Source organism: Notolepis coatsorum, assembly GCF_963971535.1.
Source record: "Notolepis coatsorum genome assembly, chromosome: 3".
Taxonomy (NCBI): domain Eukaryota; kingdom Metazoa; phylum Chordata; class Actinopteri; order Aulopiformes; family Paralepididae; genus Notolepis; species Notolepis coatsorum.
Window position 1 is genome coordinate 61,644,144 of NC_140167.1, and position 25,717 is coordinate 61,669,860.

Consider the following 25,717-nt stretch of genomic DNA (forward strand, 5'->3'; position numbering starts at 1 on the left):
CGTTCAATATCTAAGATTGATACCTCAATCGTCTCTCGATCAGCTTCCCACTCTCTCTCTATCCAGGTAAGTAATCAGAAGTGTTAGGGTGGCGTCTAATTCTATAGAACCCAAGAGCAGAACACAAGGCACAGGAGCAATGTTCCCTCAATTTTTTTTCCGGTCTGAGCAAACACTCCTGAGCAGACATCAGCAACTACTGAGCAACATATGCCACCTGCCGATTAACCGGTTAGTTGATAAGCGGTGGTTTGTAAAAAATCTGATCATCTTAATTTCCCTCAATGTCTAACATAAAAATCTATACATTTTGCTGATACACAGAAATAATACAAAAAGGCATATTATATTCCTTAATCAAATATTTATTTGACCATTGATTAACGATACAGAGCAAAGTCCTCCCTCCCTCTCTTCTCTCCCCCCCCCCCTCTCTCTCCCTCCCTCCCTCTCTCTAAACCTCTCACCTTCCCCTCTGCTTCATTCCTCCTTTCTCTGTTAGTCAGATACACATCAGAATAAAGTCACTTGTTTCCAGACTCCTCTGGTCTGGTCTTAGCTCTTAACCTTTCTGTTATCTGTGTGCACACTGCACATCAGAACACCTGCACATCAGAAAATAGTCACTTGTTTACTCTCTGCTCCTCAAAAAAGAAAAGAAAAAAAAAGTTATCCAAAGTCAGCAGAAGCCACTTCTCCTCTGGTCTGGCCCGCTTCTTCTTGGAAACAGAGTAGAATAGAATCTAATTAATCTTCTAACATCAGATGTTTGCCAAGTTCAAAACACACGTTTGTGTTACTGTTAATACTGTAGTCTTGAAACTGTTGGTCTGGAAAATACAAACATGACTAAAACAAAATTATGTTAATATTAGCAGTTCTACACAGTAAATTTCGCAGAGTAAATTTGACTCAAACTGAGTAAATTTGACTCAAACTGAGTAAAATTCAACTCAGTTTGAGTAAAATTTACTCTGCGAAATTTACTGTGTACAACTGATAAAAACATGATTCAGATGATAATTCCTAATGAGTCATAGTGATGCGCACTTCAATCGAATTCCTTTGTTGCCATGGAGCGTAATGTGTGTTACCTAATTGATACAATTGCCGCAATTAAGCTGCACCAATCAGGCCCACTTGCGTCTGTTTGGACTCAGTGTATAAAGAGGCTTTATTTAAACTTCTGGGGGTTTGAAATGCTGGAGACGGTAGGTGTCACGGTTCGCTGGCTATTGTTGAGCATGTTATTAACCCAGTTTGTGTGGCCTTGTTTGTGTATTACTTATTTTTGTTTTTATATTACAGCAGAGATTAATTGACGATCCAATTGTTTGTGTTTGACATGAATAACTTCACGATGCTGGGTATACGACTAACATTTACCTGGCGAAACTTCAAGTAGGGGAAACTAATCTGAAATGTTATTTTGGCATGACTAGTCTCCTGAAATGCAATCGCTGATTGCTTAGTTTAGTTTGAGGAATGGATTATTAACATTGCACTTCGGAAATGATCAAATGAATAGTCCAAAAGCATTGTTTTCTGACCTATGGTATCTTCTTGTAATTTATACCATGCGTTGGGCATCTAGAGTGAGTGACGCCAACCCATGCAATCACTTTGAACTAATAACTACGATCGTCGATCGGAGGTGCATTTTCAAGTTGCGTGTGCTATTTTAAATAGTGTGATGTCTAAAGTAATAAAAAGGGATCATTCGTCGGATAATGTTATCACAATGACAAAACGTTTCCGAAAACGAGTGAAACCGGTTTAGTCCACATCCCGTTTGAATCAGTTACTTCCCAAACCAGCCTAGGGCCCTAGCCCCTTCCGTGACTGATGCACCGAGTGAATCCAGTCACTTGCTCCTCAATAGGAAACCAACGTATGTTGACCATGAAGGACTGGTTCTGACCGAACCGTTCGTTATACAAGTATCACAGAAATGTCAAAGGTACTCAAAGTTGCACGAGGGTTTCGGACAAAAATACGGGATGGTTTGAAAGCTCGGCGTTGCTAATAAACATTTTAAATATATTTTATAAACTAGTCACACTGCATTATTTCCGGCGTTGGGTGCATGATGCGCATGCGCTGTGATCACGCGAGGCAGCCAACGCCGGAAATAATGCCGTTTTGAGCAGTGTTGACCAGTTTATAAAATATATTTAAAATGTTTATTAGCAACGCCAAGCTTTCAAACCATCCCGTATTTTTGTCCGAAACCATAGTGCAACTGGGACTGATACTTGTATAACGAACGGTTCGGCCAGACCCAGTCCTTCATGGTCAACATACGTTGGTTTCCTATTGAGGAGCAAGTGATGCATCAGTCACGAAAGGGGCTACCTAGGACCCGTGACATGATGACGAACGTGCTTGAATACCGGTAACATTGTTTTTTTCTTCCAGATCTCGAACCCGAGGAAAGACACTACTAATGGCACACGGGATGACGTCGAGATAATAGATCACACTGCACTTTCGCGTTACATGGAGCTGAGAGGGGAGGGCTGGCCGTAGCTACAAAATACTTCAACATTCATGCACTCGCCCCCCCCCCCCCGCACGCTCTCAGCATCCCGGAAGTGTTGCGGTGGTCTCTACTCAACAATTCTATTAAACAATGTTTTGCCCACTAGATGGCGGAAGAGTCACTGATCCACACGGCATGCAAATGATTGACTGAAAAGGGAACCAAGCTGTTTTTGTTTAGTTTTTTTTTCTTTCAATAATGGCTGACGTTTCCCGAGTCCTTTGAAATAAATCTTTTTAAACTTTTGTGATTTAATTCGTTTTATGGCTGAAAAGCAGCCACATAAAAAAAGTTGTGCCAAATGAGCACTGGGATCGGATACGTATAAATATTTGTAGCAGCATGAACAATTTATTACTGATTAAGTACACAGCACTTATTCAAGATAGTCTATAATCACTAATGTTCTCACTTCTCAAGATGGAAATAGTTTAAAATGTCGCGAAGAAAAGGCTGTTGATGATAACCAGGCCGCGGCGCGCACCTCTCCTTCAGGCAGATGCTCTGTCTTCTAAATGACGTAGGTGGGAGCGCGACACGTGGGGGCTTCTCGCGACACTTCCCTCCGACCATCCAACATGGCGCCGTAGGGACGTTGTTATTGTTCCACAGATTTTGTACGCAGGGCTCTTACAAGTCTATCGTTTCCGGCTCTAAACGACCCCGAGAAACACTTCGACCGTGCGCTCCGCGGGCATGAGAAGTCTCCGGGGACGATGTTAAGATCCACCGGGTTCTTCCGAGGCATCGACTGCCCTTTTTACAAGGAACACTGCGACGGCCGAGATGTGTGTAACAGACCCTACTGCCACTTCAGGCACAGCAAACACAGACGGGCGTCATACGGAGCGGCTATCGATGTGAAAAAGCAGAAAGAACTTGACTCCAAACAAAAAGGTTCATAACGATTTCATCTAGAATCGACTGCTTATTCGGTCCACCTAACGCCAGAGGAACGTAGCTGTTTGAAGGCTGTGCGCGACAGTCTTTGTGTCAGTCGGTCTGTACGTGGCTTCGCCAGCTGAGAACCAAACACAGACACAACCTCTGCATGTCTGCCGTCATCTGCATGCAGCCTTATTGCATCTGGCAAAGTGGTCAGCTTCTCTCTTTCCAGTTCTGCTAACGTGGTTACTTGGTTGGAAGGCTGGGGTTTAGCTGGTGGACCCGACCATACAGGCCAGAACACAAATGCTCGACATTGTTACTCAGCTGATAGAGTTGTGCCCTTCTTCCTGATGACTTGTCGTACAGAACTTGTAAGTCGCTTTGGATAAAAGCGTCAGCTAAATGTAAACGTGCTGCCTTCAAAATGACTTTGTTGTCTTTTTGTCGTTGCAATATCTTTAGCCGCGCCGATGGCGCGAAGTTGCAATAGTCACTCGATCGTTTAAAGTGCACAGTGTTGAGCTTTCCCTCAAACTGAGCTGCGCAACCTTGACACGTGATTGTATTTGCAGGTGACCTGCCATGCCAAAATGAGGGTTCCTATGGGTGTCTCCTAATTTAAGTTATCTACCAGGTCACTTTATTTTTGCATGGCATCTTACCTGCAAATGCAATCATCACACGTCAGACTCTGTAGCTCAGTTTGAGGGAAAAGCCATATTTAAACTGATTGATTGAACATTTTATTAACAGATTGCAGAATGGGTACAATACAGTACAGCTCAATACACACAATTGTTAAGGGGATGCATACCAGAGAAAGACTTTCGTCTTGTTTACATCAGGGTCCCCCATTTTCAATTCATCATAAGTGCTGGGATTTAAACGTTGCACTTCACAAATTATCAAATGACATATTGTAACTTAATCTATTGTGATGACAAAGCCACAATTTAATTTGGAAGTACACTCGCCCGTATGGCGAGCATTTGTTTTCTGGCCTGTGGTATTTTATCCCAGCCCCATACTATATGCGATTGAGCGTAGTATAGGTTGGATATACCAGCTAGCTGGAGTGGGCCAAGGGAGGCAAGACTCCTGCAGTGGAAAACATCTTTGTGTGCAACACAAGTCCCTTAAACGTTACTGTATCAGTTTGTATAATCGGTTTGTAGACGTCCTGCCTGTTTATTGTGGTGCAGTTTTTATACAGGATGTATAATATGTGGACTTTCTATATTGGGTTTTTCTGTTTAAAGCTTCTTTCTTCTCTGCAGAACAAGGGTATGATCCATTCAAACCAGAGGTCGAGAGGCCAGAGGAGCAGGAGAATGGAGAATCCTCAGGCTCATCGGACCTCAGCGGCACTCTGCAGCTGGAGATGGTCAATCGGGCCATCGAGGAGGTCCGCAGCGAGGTGGAACGGGAGAAGAGGAAGCTCTCGCGGATTGGGGACCAGGAGTACGACCCCAGCTCCAACTCCACTTTGTCTACAGTGGCCGTCCCTAAACGACCTAATCCGAAGGTGTCGAAAGCGTCCCACTTGGACTATAACCCCACCCCTCGCAGCAGCAAGTACACCTTGGATTCGGACGGCCGCGGGGAAAGGGTCAGCTCCACGGAATATGTCCCCACCTCTGTCAAAAAGCCTATCCCTCGGACACAGCCCCTGCAGCTCCCTTCCCCTCCGCCTAGCCCCAAATATTCTACCAACAAACCTTCCAAGTGTAAATACATCTTGGACAATTCTAAACCATCCACAGACATGGAGTACGACCCCCTCTCCAACTACTCGGCCCGAATCGCCGGGAAGAACAAGAGGGACGGACGGACAGACACGGCCAAGACGGAAGGGAACAAAACGCGTAAACCGCCAGGTTCGGGACATTTCTTGGCGGGCCAGGAATACGTGCCAACGGCCAAGAAGCCACGACAGCAGGCGGCGGGCGAGCAGAAGTACACCCTGTCCGACTCCGATGAGGCGAGCTCCGGGACAGAGTACCGCCCTACCTCCCTCAGCCGCCTCCACAGGAGGAAAGGCAGCAGTGGCTCGGCGGAAGACGCTGTCGGGACAGGGAGGAGGGAGAGGACAGAGTCCGGAGAACGGGGAGAGGAGACGGAGGACTCTGAGAACCACGACGCCGGGCAACAAAAACACAGGCCGGAGAACAAGGCTGTGGCAAAATGTATCCCCGGGAAGAGCGGCAAGTCGGATAAGCTGCATAAAGGCGAAAAGGACTCGAGTAAAACGTCCGGTGCATGTAAGGACGGCGGCGGTAAGGACAAAGCGTCCGCTAGCGGTGATGGTAAGGACAAAGTGCCGGTGAGGAAACCAAGCCACGACCTCGTAAAGAAAGATGGCGAGGGAAAGAAAGACGAGGTCAAAGTCAAGACAAAGGACAAGTCGATTGATGGGGCAAAGAGGGACGGCAGGGAAGAGAAGAGAATCGACGGTAAGGTCAAAACCATCGAAAAGGTAAAAAGTGAGTTGGCCAAGCGAGAGAAGGAGCGGGAAAAGGGAGTGGGAGAAAGCAAGACAGCCAAGCTGTCGGAGAAGGAGTCCGGCAACAAGCAGAAAGACCACGTCCACAAGAACGGTCAGATTGACACCAGTAGAAAAGAAAAAGACCTAAAGAAAAGCAAAAGCACCTCCATTAGCAGCAGTAAGCAATGTTCAAGTAAGAGTAGTAATAGTAAAATCGGTTCAAATAGCAGTAATAGTAAAACCGGTTCAAATAGCACTAGCAGCAATAGTAATAGCACTAGCAGCAATAGTAATAGCACTAGCAGCAATAGTAAAAACACTTCTAATAGCATTAACAGTAAAGTGGGTTCGAGTAGCAGTAAAAACAAGCTGAAGAAAAACAGCAACTCATCGGGCGGGAAGACAACAGTTAAAGACAGGAACCAGTCTCTTAGTCTCAGCCACGTGGACCTTTTTGGCGACGAGAGCCCAGAGGAGGCTGAGCCGATGGAAGAGGATGATGATGATGAGGAGGAGGAAGTGCTGGTGAGGAAGTCTGCTGCTATCAGGAGGGTCAGTCTGAGCAAGAGGAAGGCCTCTGAGCTGACGCCCTCGTCCTCGGAGGGTGAGGGTGGGGCGTACCGGGACGAGATTGACAGCGGGGGAGTGGATTACTCCAGCCTGCAGGTCGACCTGGACTTCGACTCAGATCCCTTGGAGGAGTGTTTGCGGATCTTCAACGAATCCAAGGATGTGAAGAGAGAGGACAAGGGAAGACAAGCCAAGCAGGTATCCAGACATTATCGCTTTCCCCTCAGGGGTAGGGATGTCCCCGATCCTAGTCATTTAATATTGTGTATCTGCCGATACCGAGTCCCGATCCAATATTTGTATGTTCCTAGTAGGGCTGGGCGATATGGCCTAAAAATAAAATCTCTGATTATTATTTTTTTAAATCCGATTTCCGATATTTTTTTTGGTGTTTTATCGCTTTATTTCTACTGGGCAGTCCAGTAGGGAGAGACAGATGAGGAATGGGAGACAGAGTGGGGGGAAGACATTCGGCAAATAACGATGGGTTCGGGAGTCGAACCCGGGTCGGCCGTGTCGCGGCTGAGCGCGCTATGTGGTTCGCCACTGGGGCGCCCCCGATTTCCGATTTTAATCGATAAGAAAAAAAAAACTAGAAATGCCTAGGAAATCATTCAAATAACCTTTGTTTTTATTTGACACAAACAAATTATCAAACCAAGATGAATTTCCCTATTGGGATTGAAGTGCAAACCTAACTTTCACCAATCTTCACTTAAAAAAAAAAAAATATATATATATATATATAAAAGGTTACTCTTGATTAGGGATGCACCGAAAGTTTTCGGCCGAAAATGGCAAAAAATTGCCTTTTTCGGCTTTCGGCCGAAAGAGTTTTTTCACCGAAAATATGTGACCGAAACAGAAACAACCTAACAACCTTGCGTGTTGTTGTGATGATGTCGCGCTGTCGGGAGTCGCGCTGTTTCTATGTAAACTCTGCGCGCAACGCGTCCAATAAATGCGTCTTTAACATGCTTTATATCCTTATTTACTATATGCCGCGGTTAATCACTGAGTGATCTAATATGCATATTATTCAGAGCGAGAGGGGGGGGATTGTGTTTCTCACATTGACGCTGTCTGTCTGTCGCGCGTCTACTGTGCCGAGTCAAGCGAGCACATTTAGCTGGGGACTAGAAAGGTGCGCTCGGTAGAGCACAGATGTCCGCTGCGCAGCCAGAGAAAAGATGGAATTAATGCATTGATGGAAGATGGAAGTATGCATTCAGAAGTGCTGAATAAATGTTTTATGGACCCATAATAGTGATTATTTATTATTTAAGTTAAGTTTTGCCATAATCATATATTTTTCCATAATCATAATGTTCCACAACATTGGTAAAAAAAAAAATTCTATTCTATGAATCATTTTCGGCCTTTCGGTTTTCGGCCAACTGTTTTCTATTTTCGGTATCGGTTTCGGCCAAGAATTTCCCATTCGGTGCATCCCTACTCTTGATCAAACAAAGATGAATGTCCCTATTGGGATTAATAGTGCAATAATTGCTTTTTCACCAAACTTCACTTAAAACAAATAAAATGTGCCTCTTGATCATCAAACAAGAATGAATTGCCCTATTGGGATTCATAAAGTGCAAATCTAACTTTCACCAAACATCACTTTTTGTTAAATAAAAGGTGAATCTAAAAAAAAATATATATATATATATATTTTTTTTTGAAAGTCGATTTTAATTTTTCAAAATCGTCCTAGATCATTAATTCGAAATAATCGATTAATCGCCCAGCCCTAGTTCCTAGATAATATAGCAGCACAGAGCACACTTCAAGTATAATAATGTTAGTAAGACCATTTCAATAAAGATATGCTTGGTAATTTAATAGTTCTGCTTAAAGAAAAATGTTTTTTTTACAAAAAAGGATCTGAATTTGATTGGGCTTAATATACCTGATACCGATCAGGACATCCTTACTTAGGGGTGTAACAATACACAGATTTGATACAAATTTAGATTTTGAGCATTCAATTTTCTATTATTTCAAATGGGTTGAAATGTATTCATGATACTACAGAGCTCTAATACATACTATATAAGTATAAGGCCTATATATCTATATACTACATAGCTTGGTTTGGCTCAGAAAAACACAAGAGGCCCCACGATACTGCATTATCACCATACTAGTCACAATATTGTAATATTACCATTTATTACCTTTTTTTCAACTGCAAGTGATGTTCAAATATATTATTTATACATGTATATTTATATACGTGTGTGTATGTGTGTGTATATATATATATATAATTATTTTTACAATATGTATATATTAGTGCTGTCAGGCGATAAAAAAAATTAATCTAATTAATTACAGGATTCGCATTTTAATTGCATAACCATTTTATGCCTGATATTCTATAATCATATTTCAAATTGCATGTGTCCGGATGGCAGAATTCAGTACTGTATCTACAAAACCTTCTGTTTAATCATCTTCCATCTATTAATTTGCTTAGATTTTTCAGGTCTGGTCAATTTATGCATAGTGTTATTCACAGTCAAGGATAAAAAAAAATGTCATTGATATTCTCATTTGGTTCATTACAATTTACCCAAGCCTAGTAACAGACACAGTATTTCTGACACTGGGAATACATTACCTGAGATCCATAGATGTCCCTAGAATCAGATACCAAGAACAGGACCATATAAAAAAAAAAGTCTGTAAATGGGTATTCTACGTTCTTATGGAATGAATGAGATAAGAAAAAAAAATTGTAATCAATTTTGAGTTAATTTTCATAACGTGATAATTTGCTGTGTAATTAATTAATCTAATTAACGTCATGAACTGACAGCCCTAGTATATATATCATGGGTGACAGTATAGTAAAAATCCATACCTTTACACCGATCCATGGCGGTATATCTTCATATTGGGTATACCTTCATATTTAGTATAGCTTCATATTAGGTATACCTATTGGGTATACCTTCATATTGAGTATAGCTTCATATTAGGTATACCTTCATATTGGGTATACCTTCATATTGAGTATAGCATCATATTAGGTATACCTACCAACCCTGATTGGAATCATAGATCACCTGAATCCCCATTGTTTTTCTCCATCATAGCTTTTGTTTTGAAAATACATAGGAGGCGTTAGCTCGCTGAAATGCGTTCACAGCGATCCACGGATATAAAGACGGCGACGAAGTGAATAAGGCAAATGGAGCAAACTTTTTTTCATCTCTAATTCGCCACCATTCAAAACCACACAAAGTTGTGGCGCGCTGTTTGCCTTCTTTTGCAAAGTAATGCAATAGTTGACGGGAAATACATTTTGGGTCCAGAAGCTGTTCCCTGGCAACAGAATCCAAGTGAAACCGTCTACAGTTCTAACTTCAAGGGACCTGGTGGTACAACTACAGTCTCCTGTTGGCCACTGGAGCAGGGGTTGGGTGCCTTGCTCAAGGACACCTTGAAGTGAATGGAGAGCATTTCTCTCCCCCCTCTAATGTGTAGGCTACAGTGTATGTAATCTTTATGGTGGTTTTAATGTTGTTTTACATTTTTAGTTCTTATCTTTGAGCTACTGATTAAATGTGAGCCTAAAATCTAACTCCATCCATGTTGAATTTCTTTACATAAAATAGTAGGAAAGGTGGCGGGTGTTGTGAATCTTGTGCTGCTAGCATCCCCTCAGTCAGACTCCTATTGGATATGTATGTTTCTGTGCTGTTCCCCCTCAGTCAGACTCCTATTGGATAATGTATGTTTCTGTGCTGTTCCCCCTCAGTCAGACTCCTATTGGATGCATAGTTTTCATTGCTGTTCCCCTCAGTCAGACTCCTTTTTTTTGATCCACTTTTTCTCCCATTTTTCTATTTTTCTCCCATCCCAATTTCGTATCATTCAATTCAACCCTCCCCTGTCACGAACGCTGTTTCTTGCCTCCCACAAGCCGGCTGCAATGTGGACTAAGTCATACATAGCACAAGTCCCCTCCGGTACTTGAGGTAACAGCAGTCGCATCTTTTCACCTGCGCAGCTCGATCTCTCAGTGTCGAGGAGTAACGCGTGGGAGGCTCACGCTGCCCCCGACACTTCCTGATTCTACTGCGCAGGCGCACCAACCGACTTGTAGGAGTCGCTTGTTCACAACGTTCGATCCCCACCCTTCAGTTTTCCCTCCCCGTAATACGGCCAATGTGTATTACTGCGGACGACCAGCTAAACTGAAAACAATGTGGAGAGCTGGATTCGAACACGCGAATCCTAGCGTCTCCACACTGGTGGCGAGTGCCTTGCCCACTACACCACCTAGCCGCCCCCCTCAGTCAGACTCCTATTGGATGCATAGGTTTCATTGCTGTTCCCCTCAGTCAGACTCCTATTGGATGCATACGTTTCTTTGCTGTTGTTGGCAGTATTGATGGAATGTAGTTTATTTGTATTAATGATTAACGTTGGTGTGTCGTGTCACCAGCAGCCCAGAGATTCAGATTCGGAGGAAGACACAGAGAGCACTTTAACCACCCTTTTCCCCGGCCAGAAGAAGAGGGTCTCCCATTTTTCTGCCAAAGGAAGCGTGAGTTTGTCATCTTCATTGTGTTCTCGTCTTCCTCTGTAACAATGCATGCAGTGATGGCCCCGCCCCCACCCTGTATTTCTCCTGGATGAATTGACCCATCTCAGACTCATTTTCTTGATCCTCCAGTTGTGATTGGAGGGTCAAGAAAAGAGGGTGGGGTTTGATATAGGTCAATTACTGACTAATTACTTAATGCATCATTAGTACTAGGTGCATTTGAAAGAGTACAAGAAGTCACACAAGAAGATGGTTACCAATTTCCTCTCTGTGCGTTCAGTAGAAAGCTCCTCTGCCTGCAAGCTAGCCTGGCTTAACACAAACTACTGGAAGCGGAATATGGATTACTAGCCAAGCTTAGAACTCTAGGAGAGGTGTTTCTGGCCAACAGCAGGGCTGTACGTAAACTTTTTTTGCACATAGCACTGGTGCTACAGAGGTTGATAGTTTTGTAGCACAGGCCAAAATCTTGTAGCACAAGTATAAAACGTGTTATATTTGTAACAGTCACAAATGTGCCTATTGTATTTGTGTTATTTAGTTGCAGTGCCATGTTTGGCTGTCATTTAGTATATCGCCATGTGTTATTATTACTATAATACACTCATATGCTATTTTCAATTAATATCATAAACAACATAAGGAATATTAGCATAATTTTGAGTGGACTGAAGGAATGAGTCAGTGTTAATAGTTTTAAATGCAAATAATTTATTGAAACATAGAAGTGGGGTCGATTGGGACACACACAATGGAGGACCCTGATGTAAACAAGACAAACGTCTTTCTCTGGTCTGCATCCCCTTAACAATTGAGCCGTACTGTACTGTACCCATTCTGCAATCTGTTAAATAAAGTTTTCATTCATTCATTCACACACACTGTTTCAACTCACCACCCCTGCATCATATTGTAGTCTAGTCTGTCTTCAAACTTCCACTCCTCTCGAACCTTTTTTATATTTGAATATCAACATTATCTGTCCATCCTCAGTAATCCTCAGTTTACTATAATATACTCCTGTCCTGAGTCCTCCTGACTTCATCGTCTTTCCAAACGCACGCACACACGCACACACACAGGGAAGGGGAGAGAGTGCCCCCCCATTTCCCTTTCCCCAGTCCACACTGTGTCTGCTGGCTCTGCGCCTCTGCCTCTGATCAGGATTAGCTTGTTAGCTTGCTAACGTTGTAGTGATTGTAAATGTAATGGTACATAAACGTTAATTTCGGGCGATGTGCGCATAAAGGAATGGCGACGGTGCAAAGCATGTAGATGCATTTGACCCGTTGCGAGAAAAAAAAAACACCACAGACTTATTTTGGGACGTGTAGGCGCACTGCTGTGTTAACGCAGCAGTGCGCACCAACCGACCAACGCGTTGCTCTGCTTGCAGAAGCACGGATAGGGCGGATATGACTCGTCGAGTTGTCACAGAGTTTTTTCAAAATAAGAGTATCATATGCACCTGAACGTTGCTAGCTGTCAGAGCCTAGTTATTATAGCTGGAGCTGCGCATGGGCAGAAATGAGACCCGCTACAGGATTTTCAAAATAAGAGTATCTATATGAACCGAATCCCTATCGCACCAGTGCTACTGAAGTAAATCCATTCATCGCACAGACCGCTGTTGCTGTAGCACGTGCGATATATATGTCGCACTGTACAGCCCTGCCAACAGCTAGGCTAGCTGGTCTGTATCCAATTTGTGCTAAGCTAGCTAGGCTATCTTGCAGCTGCATAGCTTTCTTCTGAACGCACAGAGGGGAAATCTCCCTCTATCTTCTTGTCTGACTCTGGAGAAGACGGTAAACATATTTCCCATAATGTTGGCGTGTTCAGTAAGATGTAGTTTAACTTATTTAATTTGGCACCCAGGTTGGAAAAGATGAAGAATGCGTAGTATAGGGTCACCTTCAAAGCCTTGTGTTTTATTGAATGTGTCCGGTTAGGAGTCAGCCTCCAAGCAGGTGGTGCGGCCCTATAGGAGGCAGTCGGCCCAGGAGATCTGCTACCAGCGCATGCAGATAGCCCAGCAACAGGCTGCTCAGCTGGCCGCCGCAGTCAAGATGGCCTCCACCTCCCCCGGCTCCACCTCCAACCCCATCTTCCCCGGGGAGAGGAAGAGAGTAGCACACCGTCCCAACACACCAGCTTCCTCCTCCTCCAAGTCTGGTAAGAATGAATGATACTGCTGTCACCGATAAACCTTCAACTTGAGTGTTTATTTTACTTGATTTACATGCTTACAGGTCCTCTCCGTGTTGAGCGAGTTTCTTTTTTTTAAACTTAAATTTGTATTAACATTTATAGACATACAACACTTAGACAATACTTACAATGACATCAATCACATAACAATATACTGACATGGGTCCCTTGAATTTCTATGATATGGCTGCGTTCAGCAGCCCAGACCCCCATAAGAGGGACTCCCGCCATCCACCCCGAGAAATAGGACTCCCCCACATCCCATTTCTGCCCCACGCGGGGCCGAGCACTCAGCGACACGGGTCCCTTGAATTAAATTGGGCTAGGCTCAATAGAGGAGAGAGGGGGAGGTACGAGAACCCCAGGCCCAGGCCCGCAGAAGGCCAAAGCACCACGCCTCAATGGCCCCCCGACCCCAAGCCCGGTGTCCCCCCCGGTCCGGCGACCAGACCGCCCAGGCCACGACGGCCGAGGGCCCCAAGGAACCCCACCCATACCGACCCCACAACACGCAAAGCCCCCCTCTCCCGGGTCGAACCGCCGGAACGATGGCCTCTCCCCCCGACATCCCCCCCACTGAACAAAGCCCGCCCACTTCTGTACCTCCCATGTCACTGATATCACTATACATTTATAGCAAACGCTATTCTGACATGACTTACAAAATAAAAATGAAAACAAAGTAGGCCATATAATTGGCACTTCCCAGGTTTTGCCCCCGTTGGTGGGTAATCAGCCCCCCCCCCCCCCCTAGTGACGGAGTTATCCCCAATGGAGATTCTCCTAAGTCCCTATTATTGTCCAATTTTTGTCCTTCACAAATGTGCACATTTAAAGCAACTGTTATTCTAACACAACTCAAAGAAAAAGAAAAAAAACATTTGGTGCTCCCAAGGTGTTAAAGGATCCTAATCGTATCCCTCTGTTCCCTGTTGGTGGGTGAGGAGTAGTGGCTCTCCTGGTGAGAGGGCTCCCCCTAGTGGCGAAGAAACCTCTTGTGACGGTTCCCCCCTGCTCACTATATAAGTCCAACATTTGTTCTGTGAACGGCCTCAGAGCTCCCGGTCAATGCTCTGAATTTGTCTTTCTTATGTTCGTGTTTATTTGTATTGTGTGTCACGTGTAATCCTGTAGTTCCTTCATATCAGTCCAACGTGTATTATTCCCCAATATGTTTCCTAATCAGCGTGTCCCTTTTTTGAAAATATCAAATCGTTGCTATAACGTGTGTGTATGTGTATTGTAAATCATAGTGTTAATTATTCTAGATTCTGGTGTTATAGTTTTCTTATACTTCTTGGGGTAACTGTTCAATTATCTTTCCTCTGTTGCATCTATTCTCATCCCCAGGTCCCCCGTGTGTGTGTTTGTATTGGGTACTCTTCCACGTTGATTTTGTCTTGTATCCTTCCTTGGATCACCGTGGCCCTTCACGTCTCTTCTCCTCCATGCCCCTTTCTCGTGTCCCTTTGTCGTTCTTCATAGTTGATCTGCTTTGAATCAGTTCAGGTTTCCTCTTTCCGTCCTCCTCGGTTCTGGGCCACCTGCGCGCCCTCTCCTCCTGCGTCAGCGTGAGCCTCTCTCCTTCCCCTCCCGGCACCTTCCATCCTCTCCGCGCCATGTCCCTCGTCGCCTCCTGCACGTTGTTGGGACCTGATTCCTTTCTTTTTCAGAATTTTCTTTATTGCTACATAGCTCCGACGTTTCATTGCCACCTCCGTTGAATTTTTCAATGTTACATTGTATGCTCCGCATTGCTTCTAATCCAATCTGCGTGGTGGCCTGGTTAGCCTCTATGTTAGCTTGTAAGCTAGTTTGTATGTTAGCCTGTAGCCTGTAGCTTCTCTACCAATCTGGGTATCTCTGCACTGACATTCAGCGTCCCGCTAGCTTGTTCTACCTGCTGCGTCATTGCCTCATGTTGAGTCTTTTCCATCTGTGTATTTACTTCATCTGGGGTCGTTCTTCTTTCATTTGTCCTCGTGTTCATTGTTTCTTCCTTGTTTTGTTCTTGAATCCTCACTTTTTATTTAGTTTTGAATTGTTTTACTTCCTTTTTTTGATATTCATTGACCGGGAGCTCTTTCATGTGGCTGCTCACCTGAACGTCGCAAACCGGAGGTCCGTTGGCGTTGAGCGAGTTTCATGATTCTAGGACCAAGGAAACGCTTTCAAAAGTAATTGTATAGATAAAAAAAATAGATGGTTGTTAATTTGAGCAGAGGGCAGTTGCCATAAAAAAGACCTCAAAAGTTGTCGTCTTGGAGACTCATGACTTCTTTCCTACAGCAATAACGATCTGTAGTTTCCTTTCCTTAATTAAGTAGGTCATTCTCCATTTATTTTGCATCATGAACTTTTCTTAAACTTTGGCCATGAAGTTGTGATCTAATATATAAGTTCGATAACACAATAATCATCTGGCAGTAGAATCCCCCCCCCACACACACCTGTATTGGCCACTCTTTCAGTACGGCTGGAGAACTTGAGAACTGTTAGGACTGTCTCTTAATTACTAAACACTGCACGGACACAGTGTGCTACGTTATGTATACCTTAAAATTCACCCTCTAAGCTTTTATCTTCTTTACTGTTATTTAGTAATCCTCAAATCCTGTATTATTATCTAACGTTTAACCCATTTAGACCTAAAACGCCTGCTAATAATGCATTATATAGCCTGTATATACATACAAATGTGTAACTATATGTGTGCATGTGTAGGTCCTGCGGATGCCAAGCCTGCAGTGGGCCGAGTGTTAGCCCCCAGCAAGACCCTCACAGCCCATCTGTCTATCAAGGCCCACACCTCAGCTGGTATCCTGTCCAAGACCACCTCCACCATTGCTCAAAGGAGAGTGGCGCACACACCCACCATGAAGGTACCAGAACACCTTAACACAAACGGAATATGGACTACTAGCCTAACTTAGAACTCTGGGAGAGGTGTTTCTTGCCAAAGGCTCGGCTAGCTGGACCGAATCCGCTTCCATTCATTTGTGCTAAGCTAGGCTAGCTTGCAGCTGGATAGCTTTCTACTGAACACACAGACAGGAAATTGGAATTTATCTTCTTCTCTGACTCTGGAGAAGACGTGCATTTCCCATAATGTTAACTGTGACCAGCAGCTCTATAGCTCACTCAGTTGGTTGGTCCACAAAAGTCTCCCCACCCTCTAGCCGCCACAGTTTTTGTCCTAGGAGGCGTGTGCGTGTGTGTGCGTGTGTGTGTGTGTGCGTGCGTGTGTGTGTGTGTGTGTGTGTAAAATCCTACAGTTCATGTACCATCTTTTTCATTTTCTGTATCCTTTTCTTCTTTACGTTATTGATGTTCCTTTTCCCCTCCATGTCAGAGCACTTCCATGAAGCGCCCAGTCATCCCTACTGAGTTTGGGGCCAAAGTTCCCACTAACATCCGCCAGCGCTACCTCACCACGTTCATAGACGAGTGCATCAAGTTCTGCCTGTCAGAGGAAGTCGCTTTCCAGATGGTATGGAACCACACACACACACACACACACACACACACACACACACACACACACACACACACACACACACACACACACACACACACACACACACACTGTGTAGTAACAGCATCAGATTCCGATTATTTTATTGTCACAGCTTTTTTAAATGTACATTCAGAAAACCACGAGATGCTTGTTTTTCCCGGCTCCTCAACCGTAGTAGATTCGTAAACATAATACACAACGTATATTATATCTATACAAACTATACAAGGTATAATTTTTTTTTTAAACAGCGAAAAATTATTATTCTACAGTGTAAGTAGCAGCAGTGTGTGTGTAATAAGTGTGCTTGTGTAAGTCACTTAAGGTACTTTTGTGTGTATGCTCATGTGATAATTCAGAGTCTATCCATCTGTTGACGGCACGAGCTCAAACAGTTTGTGTTTCGGGTGGCTGGGGTCTTTTAGCATCCTGTGTGCCTTGCTGAATGCTGACACACCGCTCGGTGAATATACTGTCTAGCTTGCATCCACTGATCATTTCGGCCGTTCACACCACTCTCTCCAGTGCTCCAGTGCTCTCTCCAGTCATAAGCTATGAAAATCTTTGCTAAAACATCAAGTGACACTGTTGTCCTTTACAGAAACGTCTTTAGACGTTACACTTGTACTGCGATAATTTAGTTATTGACCTTATCTTAGGATATATGGACATGAACTCGATCATTTAGCCGATCTCTATATTGCCCGTTGTGTTTACATGCACGTTTATTTACTGTACACATAATAAGTCTAACCAGTCATGCTGTAATCTGTCTGCTCCACACACACAGCCGCTGCCTCACACACACACACACACACACACACACACACACACACACACACACACACACACACACACACACACACACACACACACACACACAGAGCGGACAGACGGTGAACCAGGTGAAGTGTAGATAACATAATTACTCGAGGGAGACTGTTTTTCCCAACGACTGCATAATTCCAGAGTTTAGGAGAATAAATGGGTTTCAAAGTTGCATTCTACAGTTCTGGTGTGGAAACATTTGAGCCCATTAATAACGTGAATGAGCCAGTATGTCAACTGGATGACTTGTTTCATTCTCACTAATATGTTCATCTAAGTGCTGAAAAGCAGTCAGGAGAGGCTCAGTGTTTTCGGTCACGCATCAGACTCATGGATTCGGGAGTAAAACTCATGTGTGCCAGGACTGCTCTCCCTCCATCATTCACGTTCTTCAGTGGCTGCACGTCTCTCTCCCTCATCATTCTCTCCTCCCTCCTCTCTCCTCTCCCCCCTTATTTTGCCTTTTAACCTGTTAAGGGGAACCCTGCTTTTCTTTATCATAAATCGATCAATAGAGATATTAGATCCCCAATTATCATATCATGGGGTATCATTGGAAAGCCACACTCATTGGCTACAACCCTGTGCAAAGATTTTCAAGATCGCCAAATGATTGACGGAGCTAGAGCCCCGGGAGTCGGGGGTGGTAATGTGTACTTTTGCGTACTTTGGGGCACGCCTCACATATCGGCATGTAACTCGAGAACCGCTGAACGGATTTTGTCACCTGAAAGGGCAATCAACAGGCAACAAATAGGGCTTTAATTCTATCTATATATTGTATTAAAAGAAATGCACACCCGAGCCACTAGAGGTCGGCAAAGAATCGTCCACATGTTTGTGGGCCCTTGGATGTTAAGAGGTTAATGTTTAAAAAAAAAAAAAATTGTAGCCAAGAGTAAAGACCATAACCCTATCAAAAACAGTAGTCAAAGTGTATATTTTCATTTTTACCGATGTTTTATACCAGGGGTAGGCAACCCTAGGCACGCGTGCCTGCATAGGCACGCGGGGGCATTTGCATAGGCACAGGGGGCAGCATTAAAAAAAAAAAAAAAAAAAATGAAAATGAAAATTATATATATATATATATATTTTTTTTTGCTTTGAAATATTATAGTGAAATATTTTGCACTGTTGTCGCATTTATCTTATTGAAATCCTCCCACAGGTTCTTTTTACTACCACATATTTAATTGAGACCCTTTATTTGTTTATTATTTCAATTTAGCTGGAAATACATTGCTACATCATTCAGTAACATTTGCAGAGCCTTATAACAAAAACATTATTATAGTCACCATTGTGACCAGTGGGATTAATCAACAAATTTTATTATTTATTTTTCTATTTCATTGAACATTGCACATGTTAAAAGCCATTTTTTAAACTCAAAATGTGAGTATTACCAAGTCAACTTGTGTTCTTAAAACAATGACAATAAACATAGTTTTATTAGGTTGAAATAATGTGGTTGTGTACTTATTTTTCTGTTAACTTATTATGGATTGAAAACTGAAAACATTAATGCACAGTAAAATCAATCAAAACTTATTTACACGATATACCTCACATTCACCCTCCATTTACATCCTGGTGTTCTCCATTAGGCCTGTAGGTGGAGCTATGACAGCACACGTACAGTACACACACCGATGGTGTGTGATGTGTCCAAAAATGAATGGGCAAATGTGAGTGAAATGGTCGCACTGTATGCAGCTGTTTGTCTGCATTGCATTCCCCCCCCCCCCCCCCCCAACTCAGATTTAGGGTTGATACAACCATCATAATAATATTGTTAATAATAACAATAACAATAATGATGTAATAATGTAAAAATTATCATTAAAAAGACCTGATTATGAGAAGAAAAAAAATTACCATGCATGGAATATTGTTGAGGCACACTAGTTACAACTATATTTCAAACAGGCACTCCATGTCAAAAAGGTTGCTGACCCCTGTTTTATACGATTTATCGTAAAAACCGCAAGGAAATTACTAAATCTAGATTCAACCCTGCCATTGGAAAGAGGAGCATTTTCCCTACCCATAGATGTATGATTTGGCCATAATAAGGTCAAGTTCAAGGTCAAATATGAATTTATAATTAAAATCGATTATCATTAATCTACAAATCCTTCTGTTTAATCATCTTCCCTTTATTCATTTGCTTAGATTTTTTGTACACATGATCTCAATAAGGTGGTGAATGAGCTCAGTGAGCATTTTCTCGTACCCCGCAGATTTAACATGATCAAAGATGCAAAAATCATAAATCATAATTTATATTCTCCTTTTCTTCATTACAATTTACTCAGCCTAGTAACAGACACAATATTTCTGACACTGGAAATACATACCCCCAGGTCCCTAGATGTTCCTAGATACCAAGAACATGCAAATTGACCTTGTAGAAGTGGAGCAATCTTCCATTTACTTAGGCATGTACCTTTAGGCGAAATATTCCTACAGCTTAACAGGAAGAATCAGCTGTAGACGGCTTCATTTTGGCACTTGCTTGCTTGAATGGGTTCAGTAGGCATTCTGCAATAGTCTTCACAATGAATGAGCTGTTTCAGCTCTGATCTGCGCTGTTTCCTCGAAAGTGGATAACTTCTTTTAGACAACACAACGTTACCAGTTGCATCTTCCAGTCAGAGAGGCACAGAGTGTTATTACAGGCTGTAGTCAGAAATGCCAGGAATGCTCAGCTAATAGAAATATAAGCAATACCAGTGAAATACGTAAAAATATAATCTTAAATGAGTTTTAATGAACCATTCCATTTCACATCCCACTCGCACAAGTGCCATTAAGCCAAATATAAACTGCACTTTCCAAAAATAGGTTGCATATAAGACCGTTTTGCTTGCAATCTAGAGCCCTGAAGTGCCAACTTAGGTTGCAGCTAAATAAAGTGAGATGCTCACGTTATATTATATTTGTATCAGTGTCATAAAATGGTCTTAATATGACAACTAGCGTTCATCACAATTATTTCTGGTACAATATATCGTCCAACAAAAGTAGTTATTGCGACAGCCCTATCATATTGCATACCTGAACGGTATAGACTTTAACCATCATTTTGGAGACATTGGAGAAAGAATATTGAGAATATTTTCTCCACCACACACACCTTTCTATGTGTCAAAAACAACATACAATCGAGGCATCTTACTTTTATTTCTGACCTGTGACACCTGGTACTAGGTTTTAGTATTGGGGGAAATTCTCCCCATACCCTGTTTTAGCCTGGTATCAACCCAATATCTGATACCAGAATCACTCACCTCCATAGCCATGAAGTGCTTTGAGAAGCTAGTGAAGGGCTACATCTGTTCCTCCCTCCCCATCAACCTGGACCCTCTGCAATTTGCATATCGCCCCAACAGGTCCACGGAGGACGCCATAGCCCATGTGCTGCACACAGCAGCATCACACCTGGACAAGAGGCAGGGGAACTATGTGAGAATGCTGTTCATCGACTACAGCTCAGCATTCAATACCATAGTCCCCTCCAAACTCATAGCCAAGCTCAGGGACCTGGGCTTGAACTATGACCTCTGCCAGTGGGTCTTGGACTTCCTGACGGGCAGACCCCAGGTGGTAAGAGCAGGCAACTGCACCTCCTCATCCATCACGCTCAACATAGGGGCCCCCCAGGGCTGTGTTCTGAGCCCCCTCCTCTACTCCCTGTACACACATGACTGCGTAGCACAGCGGAACAACAACACCATCATCAAATTTGCTGATGACACAGTAGTGGTGGGCCTGATCTCTGCCAACGACGAAAGGGCCTACCTGGAAGAGGTAGAGAACCTGTCACAGTGGTGTCAGGAGAACTGCCTCTCCCTGAACGTCAGCAAAACAAAAGAGATGATTGTGGACTTCAGGAGGTCGGGGGTTAAGGACTACAGCCCCCTCAGCATCGACGGGGCACCGGTTGAGAGAGTGCACAGTTTCAAGTACCTCGGAGCCCACATATCCGAGGATTTGACATGGACCACACACATTGACAGTGTTGTGAAGAAGGCACGACAACGCCTCTACTTCCTCAGGCGCCTAAGGAAGTTCCAAGTCAGTCAGAAGATCCTTAAGAACTTCCTCATGTACAATAGAGAGCATCCTGACTGGCAACATCACCTCCTGGTTTGGGAATAGCACTGCACAAGACCGTAGCAGACTACAAAGAGTGACACGTTCAGCCGAACGCACAATTGGAGGGGGGCTTCCCACCCTCCAGAACATTTACAACAAGCGGTGCAAGGGGAAGGCTAAGAGAATTATTAAGGACTCGAGCCACCCGAACAACTGCCTCTTTGAACTGCTGCGGTCAGGCAAGCGATACCGGAGTCTTAAGGCGAGCACGGAAAGACTCAGAAGAAGCTTCTATCCCCAGGCCATCAGGCTGCTAAATGAACAATAAACACTATGCAACAACCATCAAATACACACAGCACACACACCCACACGCACACACTCACTTAAACAAACAACACACTGCAGCACCCACTCTCCACACTTTAGATCACACAAACACACTTTATATTTATTGATAAAGGATTTGCACTACAACTCGTACACCTACTGTAAATTGTACCTAAATTGCACCTCATCCCATTTCTGCCTTGCACTATATAGTATTGTATATTAGTACACTGCACAGTATTGTATATTATATGGTAACTCAGTTACGTCTATTCTGCATCGAACATTGTACATAATGTCTATACTGAACACTGTGACCTCATTTTTTTTTACTTCTAACTTACATGCTATACTATGTTATTTTATTTCATACTTATCTTGTCTTGCACAGTCTCTGGAGCGCAACAGTAAGAAGCATTTTGTATAAAAGTATTCTGTACTTCTGTATGACAACTATTAAAGAAACTTGAAACTATCACCAGTTAGGTGAGAGAGAAAAAAGTATCAAAGAAATACAGTGTTATGATTGTTGGAACATTACCCATCTTTATTACATGGTGTTTTCACATTCGCCGAAATGCTTACTTGTGATTGGTCAATAGCGCTCGTCAGAGGTCCGATATTACTCGATAACGGACCTCTGTGGAACAATAATGACCGCTGTGCGCAGCTGTTCGCAATCAAGGCCACTGACACACTGCATCAGTGCAGCCAATCAGACACACCTGCTGGCTGCACTGACAGCGGAGTGTGTGTGACGATGACAGCGGAGCCAGAACAGAACTGCGTCTGCATTTGATCTCGTCTTGTCGATGTAAAATGAATTAGGTATATTGTTAGTAAGTTAGCCATGTAATAAGCGGGATAATGTATTGCTATACTTGATCATTGTCGCAAAATAATTGACCTTCACTGACGTTTAAAACACCTCGGCGCTGCGCCTCTGTATTTTAAACTCCGTGTTGGTCAATTATTTTGCGACAATGACCTCGTAGCTATACATTATCCCTTACATATTCCCCTGGGATGCTGCATGTGTTCCTCAGCCTCAAGCAGAAAGTTCATAAACTTCTATAATCATACTGTCTTTATACCTGTATCACTGTACATATTGATATTACAACTCTGTACATACATCTGATTAGCACTACACTCAGTAGTACTCATTTATATACCCAGTTTAATCACTGGTACATTATATATTACTATTGCACTTAACTGTTACATTTGCACTCTGGATGTCAAACTTCTTTTTGGTACACTATACCACCTGTGCTGTATAATGACAATAGATTTGAATCTAATCTAAACTAAAGGGTTAGGAATAGGGTTCAGCATTTATTTTCGGGGCTTGTGGGGATCCAGTATGAAGAACAGCATGGATTGTAGGGGTGGGGGAAAAAATCGATATATGTAGTAGTATCGCGATACTTTGCGTGGCGATACTGTATCGATACAGGGACGCCAAGTATCGATATTTAATTATTCATAAAAAGAAATTAAAAAAAATGTTGTATAAGAAAGTTGCATTGTTCATTTCAATACCTGTAATAGTACAGTAGTCCACACACACACATGGAATATGACTGTAATACAAACAGTTCAGTTTAGGTCAGGTACATGCAACACAGATACAGTGTTTACATCTGTCTGCTTGAGAAAATACCATGTTCTGCAATAAAAATGATTGAAGTGAGATGAACAGACTGAACTTAATTTTATTAGATAAAACATGTTGACAAAGTTTTACTTTGCAGTTGAAAAAAGGTAATAAATAAAATTTGAGCAAAACGCAATATTTTCAGCGCATCGCAATATATTTAGTATCGCGATACTATCGTATCGTGACGTAAGTATCGCGATAGTATCGTATTGTGATGTCTCTGGCGATTCCCACCCCTAATGGATTGTGCTGAGAAAGGACTCCATACTGATCAACAACATTATTGGTACATAGGAAACAGGGCTATGGTTATTGTCATACTGGCCAGCAGCGTTACTAGTAAGAGCACCCTAAGTAGATTTCAGCGTTGACAAACCGGCCCCCCTTGACTTTGCGTTAGTTTGTTGCTAACCAGCCGGAGCTGCTGTTGTCACGGGTCCAACAGGTCGTGTACATAGTATATATTTTACAGTCGCTGTCTAGGGGACAACCAGAACCCAGTTGTCTTGTGATCATTTGGTTTAAGTAGGTATACAGTACGCGTGAATACTTTCGGCAACCAACATGCCCTTCCGCGTTGCTCTGATTGGCCAGCGATAATGCGTATGTGCGCGTTACCGGCATAGGGGGAAAACGAGCGTAGAGGGCTGGCCGATCGCTGGCCAATCGGAGCAACGCGAAAGGCATGTTGTGGTACCAGAAAAGTCACGTGAAACACTGCAGACCACTGATTGGTCAGAAGAGAGACGCGTCACTCATTGGAGGCTCTCCACAAAAACAGAAAGCCGCCATCTTTAATGTCTCGCATAGGATTTCATTTGCAGCAGGAACAAGTGCAATAAACAAAAGGATACAGTCACTGTGTATTCTGCCTCATTTATTGATGAAACAAAACCGACATCAACACAATTTGCCACAGAGCGGAGAGTTTAGTCTCACAAAAAGATCGCTGACTTGTTAAGCTTGTTGTTAGGTTAGGTGCTAATGTTGTGCTAGCATTTTAGCATGGCTATCGTACATAGCGTGATCAATATAACTCTCTATTGATTGTTTGTACTAGTAACTAATGGTTAATGTTAGTAGAATAGACACAACGTGAGGTAATCACCATCCATTTTAAACCGGTTATTACCTAATGCTAACGTTAGCAGATAGACGAGAGACTGGTGCCGTTACAGCTTGTTAGCCTAATGCTAATGCTAACGTTAACGTTAGCAGATAGACACGAGAGCCTAGGTAACGTTAAAGCAATGAGAGGTAGCGTTAGCAGAATAGACACAACGAGAGTCTCGTTAATGTTATTATTGATTGATTGATTGAAAACTGTGTTTTACTCTGGCTTGCGCCTAGCTCGCGGACATAGCTATGCTGGAGCTCTCAGCTGTACACCAGCGGCCCCCGTCTCCCCACAGGGAGACAAGTACGAAATGCACATGCACGCGTTACCGGCGTAGGGGGAAAACGAGCGTAGAGGGCTGGCCGATCGCTGGCCAATCAGAGCAACGCGGAAGGGCATGTTTGTTGCCGAAAGTATTCACGCATACAGTACATTAGCTTGGCTTGTCAGACTGCATAACTATAACGGGCTTACCTGTAGCTCCGGTAGTGAGTTGGTCCATCGGGCCTGGCCAGCTCCTCATCCGCCTTTCCTCTCAGTTTCTGGTTGCTTCTTCCAGCCGTCAATTTATTGTAAAGACGATGACAAACTAACATAATATAGATGAGACATAACCAATGCAAAAAACACATGTACCGTATATTTGGGGGAGAACAATAACCCCTGTCTCCTAAATATGGCGCTCTTCTTCACCACGCCAATCTCTCTTGGTCAAGAGAGTCACGTGGGCCCCCCTTGCTCACCTGCCAGAGTCTTTTTCAACACTCCCGTCAACAAAGCCCGCCTTATCAAGGCTGACAGCCAATCGTATACCTATCATGTTACTAGAACCGGAAGTGACTATAACGGTATGAAGAACAGCATGGATTGTGCTGAGCAAGGACTCTACCGATTGATGACA

At 43.3% G+C, this 25,717-nt stretch overlaps 1 protein-coding gene across 3 annotated transcripts in view; it reads left to right on the forward strand.

Annotated features, from left to right (window-relative positions):
- Positions 1 to 3,157: 3,157 nt before the first annotated feature.
- rexo1 (REX1, RNA exonuclease 1 homolog) overlaps positions 3,158 to 25,717 on the forward strand; it is a 74,031-nt gene continuing 51,471 nt past the window's right edge. The window contains exons 1-6 of one of the 3 annotated variants that reach the window (XM_084310129.1): positions 3,158 to 3,439; positions 4,708 to 6,683; positions 10,945 to 11,046; positions 12,999 to 13,221; positions 15,982 to 16,139; positions 16,610 to 16,747. In XM_084310129.1, the coding sequence (XP_084166255.1) occupies positions 3,259 to 3,439; positions 4,708 to 6,683; positions 10,945 to 11,046; positions 12,999 to 13,221; positions 15,982 to 16,139; positions 16,610 to 16,747 (2,778 nt within the window). In that variant the 5' untranslated portion in view covers positions 3,158 to 3,258. Of the gene's footprint in view, positions 3,440 to 3,688; positions 3,802 to 4,707; positions 6,684 to 10,944; positions 11,047 to 12,998; positions 13,222 to 15,981; positions 16,140 to 16,609; positions 16,748 to 25,717 lie in introns of those variants that run through there. The other 2 variants (XM_084310130.1, XM_084310131.1) reach the window with 2 other exon arrangements.